Here is a 5,702-nt window from a genome sequence, read left to right as displayed (position 1 = left end):
AAATCAATTTTTATGATAATTTTAAGTTATTTAAAATGTTTATTTAAATAAAAATAATCAAAATATAAATTTTTAAAGACATAAGCTTAATAATTAAACAATTCAATGAATCATTTCTAAATTAATTTATTCTTCTAATTCTAAATACATCTTTCTTATCGACATCACAGAATTTCGAGAATAAACCTCGACATATATATTTACATTATTTTTTTATTTCTTTTTTTGACACCTTTTCTTTCACAGGACATATATATTTATATGACCCTATACAATAAATATAGACTTTCTTATTACAATCCTCCTCGCTAAATATCCATAAAATAACATTTTCATTGGAACAAAATACAATAAATTTAAATTCCTTCAGTCATCACAGTTTCTCCAAAGCTATTAAATGTTATCTACAATCACAAAATGCAGCTTGGAAATCGATATCGAATGCTTAGAGTCCCTGAAGTGTGCTCTTTCCTGCACGACTCCTTGTTGCTACGGTGAAGCTACAAGTGCAGGCGTAACATCCATTAGCAAAAATCGTCGTCATGGCGGTTTTGAAAAAGAATACAGGGAAAATATTATTACAGTGGCAGAAAAAAAAGGTGACATTTCTAAGCGATAAAACAGTTGGATGTAATAAACTACCGTAACAAATGTAATATATATTATTTTTTTCCTTTGATAAGAAACAAATGGAGAGAGCAGAGAAATGATGATTGTGAATAAAGTTTTTACACTTCAGAGCATTAAAATGAAATTTATACATCAAATAAATCGTTGGAGATCTTTTTTATAAAAGGATTATGAAATGAAGGATTAGGTTTAAAGCTCATTAATGTAAAATGGAAACGTCTATTTATGTATCATTCGTATTTTCTAAAGGGTAGAATAGATAAATCTTATGGCTTTTATTACAAGTTTTATGGTCGTTAAAGTTCTGAAATCTGTACATTTCGTACTGTACAAGCCAGAATATAAAATTTTATTGAATAAATCTCTCTAATTCTTCGTAAGTTATGAATATCTTCCTGTTCATTTTAATTACTGCGGAGTGAAAAGACACGACATCTTTTTTGAAATCCTTATCAAACAATTTAGAAGACGCTTTCATACCACAATTAGTGACAAAATAGTTTACAAACTTACAAATATACAAACATATTCATCTAAAATATACACTGCACTTCATATAAATACAGTAAAATTGGTATATAACGATGTAGCGACGAAAAAAGTAACTTAATTTATCTATATTTAATAAACTAGATAAACTTTATAATATTAATGGACATCATAAACAAGTTTTACTGTATTTTAACAGTAAATATTCTTTTTTTATTTCCAAAAAAAAAGGAAATAAAAGATAGCAAATGGAAAACTTTCATAAAAACAGGATAAGATGGATGAGAATGATTCTAAGAAGATAGCATTAGGAGGAGATAGCTAACACCTCACTTTTGGACCCCTAGACGTTCCAAATACTCAATTGAAAGGAAGCTATAAACTTTATTATAAGTGAAATGGAACCATCCATACATATTCCTTTCCAAAACTGAAAATATATCGACATCTACGCGACCTTACAATAAATTATTCACAGTATAAAACTTTATAAACTTCCCATTTAAGCTATTTGATGTGCTCTCGAATGTGTTATAAATTAAATAAATTAAGAACCGTGATTATATTCATCACGGTTATTAGAATAAATTAATAATAAAATCACTAATTTCTTGTTCTTTCGACATAAATATCGTATAGAAAAAGCATTCTATTCCTCTGAATAATATTATTCCTTCCGTAAGATAATCAATAGAGTACTTTGAAGTAGATTTTCCACGTCACAATACCTTATAATAACTCATTTACTTCAGACTCCAAGCACCAGATGGATGATTTCAATGCTTGCAGCTGTTGTTTCCTATTGTCCAATGTGTAACTATAGTAACGTTCATGCTATATTATGGAAAGAATGTGAAATTTTCATATTTTGATAATTTATTTAGACCCAAAATTATGTAGATTTATAAGTCTACTTTCTACATAATTGCTCGACAATTTATCCAAAATTAACAAGGAATTTCGCGTGTTTATAAAATTAAATCGCGTGTAATTTAGAGAAAATTAAATAGAAATTTTTCTCCATTTTTTTAATTAAATATAGAAATTCCAGGCAAATTATCGAATTTTTTTAGCTTAAAAAGTTTATATAATTAACCTTTAAAAAAAGGACAAAGATTAAGTCAATATTTTTAAATATTTAAAATTATTTTCTATTGAAAAATGTGTAAATTTTGTAATTTTATATGATTTTTTTTTACAACTGGATGGCTTGATATAAACGTTTCAAGCTGAAATATTTGTGTATGAACTTGAAAAAATAATAGTAAATGAATGTAAGAAGGAATTTTTTATCTAGTTTAGACATAAATAATTTCTAATGTTAGCACATTACAAATAAAGGAAATAAATAAAATTTTTTTCTCGTATCAAATATCATATATATTAAATAAAAATGGGTGATAATGATGCGAGATTTTCTTCCCTTATCAAATTGATAATATATATTATTTTATCGAACGATAAGTTTGATTTTTTTCCTTAAATATTTGTTCGATTTAATGGCAATTTATGCTTATTAAAAACTGTAAAATTGATTAATAAGCTAATTAATATATGTGGTACCTCGGAACTCAAACGTTCCAGAAATCGAACAAGTTGAAATCCGAATTTCTTCGAGGAAATTTTCCCCAACTTTTTTTGGAATTTGAACACAAAAACGGCCATTCTGAAAGGTATATGATATTTGCACGTGACGCTGCAGTGTTACGAGATTGAGTTAATTTTAATTTTGGGCTAAAAATAATAAAAAATCCCTTGATACGAATTTGGGACACTTCTACCTACTGCATTATTTACACTACGTTTTAGTGTTTTTAATCCATTATTATGATTATTTTTCATTGTTTCATGCATTAATTAGGGCATTTAATTGTGTTATTTTAGCCTAAATTATGATTAAAATAAGCATTTGGGAACGGATTAATTGTTCCTTACGTGAAAAAAAATTGCTTCTGGAACTCGAAATGTTCTGGAGTTCGAGTTCCGAGGTATCACTGTAATTATTATTAAGGTAATTATTTAAGTTCTTATCTCATTACTCTTCGTTTCAAACCTAATTTTTTTTCATATTTTTATATAAATATTTATCTGAAAGACAAGCGGAGAAGATATACATTTATATATATATATAATTATTTTGTTTTTTGTTGTTATTATTTTTTTGTTTGTAAAAAAGTGATTTTATAGAAATTAAATTTTAAAGACTATTAATTATAAATTTCAACCGCTATCGGGTTTTTTTTCTACTGATTTTTTCCAGCTTCCACTGGTACAAGTCCCTGCACCTGACCACCAAGCGTGCATGTCTCTATAGACTTTTGGCTGTGGTGGGGCGTGTAACATTGCACATAATCTGCACCAAAAGTATGTGTTAACAAATTCTCCGGTTCCTTTCCATCGAAAATATTCATTGTAAAGTGTATCATTTTTATCTAAGATCATTAAATATTCGGCTAAGTCTTTGGGTGTATCAAAGTCTTCCACGTGGATGTACGAATGGTATGGTGCGCTCCTCCTGTAGTCTTCTGGCTTGGCTCCTAAGACAATTGGTATGACGTCACGCCTGAAAAAATTTAAAATAGATTTAATTTAATAAAATAATTAAAGATGTAAAAAGACATGGTTTAAAAAATCCAGCAGCGAGTTACTTAAGTTTTCCGGCAACAGTTGATGGCACCACCTCTTATGATATTTATAAAGCTTTTTATATTTTTAACTATTATAAAATGGTTAAAAGCTTAATTTTCAAGGTGAAGTGGGTTTTATAAAGAATTGTAAATGCTAATAACGAGTAAACTCGTCATTAATTCCGACTGTACTAGAAGTACACATGGTCTTCTTTATCTCCTCACTCCGTCGACCTTTAACAACCAAAATTTAATTGAATCAATCCTCCTAATACATAAACCACCCTGCCAAATTTCAGAAATTTTCCACAAAAAACGCAAGAGTTATTGAGCTTCAAAGAGGTTGAACAAAATCGTGCCCCCCCACACACTCACTAACTTCCATACATACAGAAAAATCCCCCCAATTTTTTTGCATTTCTCGACGTTTCAAGGACCTCTGAGTCCAAAAATGTAAAACTCTTGGGTGACCATTTGTTGACCGACTGCCATGCTTTCCCTCTTTTACATATAACAGCCGGAAAAGTAAAAAGTAGACAATCGCAGAAAGATCTTTGAAGTGCCAACCTCATTTACACTCACTCCCTCTTTAATTCTTAAGTTTAAGTTTATTGGATTTCAATTTGAAAAATTGTAGACCTATAAATTCCCACTAGCTGTCTGCCTGTCTGTCCTTCCTTAATCTCGAGAACGAAGTTAGATAGATGACAGGCATGACTCTATTGCTAACAGGAAAAGTATGATGTACAGGGGCAAGACTGCTAAAATAGAGAGCATTGTAACAATATCACAATAAGGTAATTGCTTGTTTTATCTTAATTTATTAAAAAATACATAATTATACAGTTAAAAAGTAAATAAAAGTGTCAAATTTGTTATACGGATTAAAGAATTTCAAGCTTTTACGTATACAGCTTATCTACTGTATATAAAATTGGAATTACGTTTGACGTTCTGTCTGCCCGTTTGTTCGAGTGTCACATGAGAATGGCTGAACCAATTTCTATCAAACTACGTACATATATTCAGGACAGTGTTAAAAAGGTTATAGGCTATTTTTCAATTAACGTCCGTCTGCCTGTCCGTTCGAACATTACGTTAAAACGGCCGTATCCTTCTCAAGCTATTTAGAATAAATTTAGATGCAAAATATTTTTTATATATACATAAAACCGGTACTTCAGCTAATGACTTATAAATTTAATTAGATTCTTAACAACGCTTAAAATCTACTTAAGTGTGATTAAGTATAATATATTCTAAATATACAAGCAGTAAATTTAGAATTTTTATTTATTATTATTATTATTATTATTATTATTATTTTAAAAATTAATTTCAATTGTAACTAATTAAGAAATAAAATATATAATGAGAAAATCGATAGAAGAAGAGAAATTTAAGGAAAAATATTTTTTTATTTCACTTTTTTCCTGCTATAAAATCTTAAGAAATGAGGTTTTCAAGAGTTTTGATTGTTCTGAAAGGATGCATTTGGCCAAACCATCTGAGACATTTCGTCTGATATATTTTGAACGAAGTTACTTTGACATTTCTTATCTGGTTAAAAGTGACATCTCCTTCTCGATTCTATTCATCGCTTTCCATATCAATTTCTACTCCCCTTTTTTGTTACAGCTTCACAAATTTTGATAAGAGATAAGTTCGAAAACTCATGAAGATATAACAACAAAAATAAAGTTTTTCAAGTTAAAAATTTTATTAAAAAACGTTTTAATATGTTGTAGAATTAAATTAGATTGTGAAAAAAAAAATAAAATTTACAGTTTTGGAGCGGTTAGTAACTTTTAAAATTAATTTAACGAGCGATAAAGTCACCCACTGTACTGATAATACAATAAAATAAATAAATAAATATATTTATTATTCAAATAAGAAGTAAATATTAGTGAAAAATTTATCCCTCAAAATTCTTTTTTCTTTTTATTTTGGACT

General features: G+C 28.3%; 1 protein-coding gene across 6 annotated transcripts in view; it reads right to left on the bottom strand.

Annotated features, from left to right (window-relative positions):
- Nucleotides 1-2,236: 2,236 nt before the first annotated feature.
- The window catches only part of LOC111628209 (glycoprotein 3-alpha-L-fucosyltransferase A-like), a 113,117-nt gene continuing 109,651 nt past the window's right edge, over nucleotides 2,237-5,702 (bottom strand). For all 6 annotated transcript variants that reach the window (XM_023371949.1, XM_023371952.1, XM_023371953.1 and 3 more), the window contains one exon: nucleotides 2,237-3,682. In XM_023371949.1, the coding sequence (XP_023227717.1) occupies nucleotides 3,340-3,682 (343 nt within the window). In that variant the 3' untranslated portion in view covers nucleotides 2,237-3,339. The remainder of the gene's footprint in view (nucleotides 3,683-5,702) is intronic.

This window comes from Centruroides sculpturatus, unplaced genomic scaffold (assembly GCF_000671375.1).
Source record: "Centruroides sculpturatus isolate CEXI.00-Female unplaced genomic scaffold, Cexi_2.0 scaffold505, whole genome shotgun sequence".
In the NCBI taxonomy this organism is placed as follows: domain Eukaryota; kingdom Metazoa; phylum Arthropoda; class Arachnida; order Scorpiones; family Buthidae; genus Centruroides; species Centruroides sculpturatus.
The sequence above is the reverse complement of the archived record's forward strand: the minus strand, read 5'-3'. Positions and strand labels throughout refer to the sequence as shown.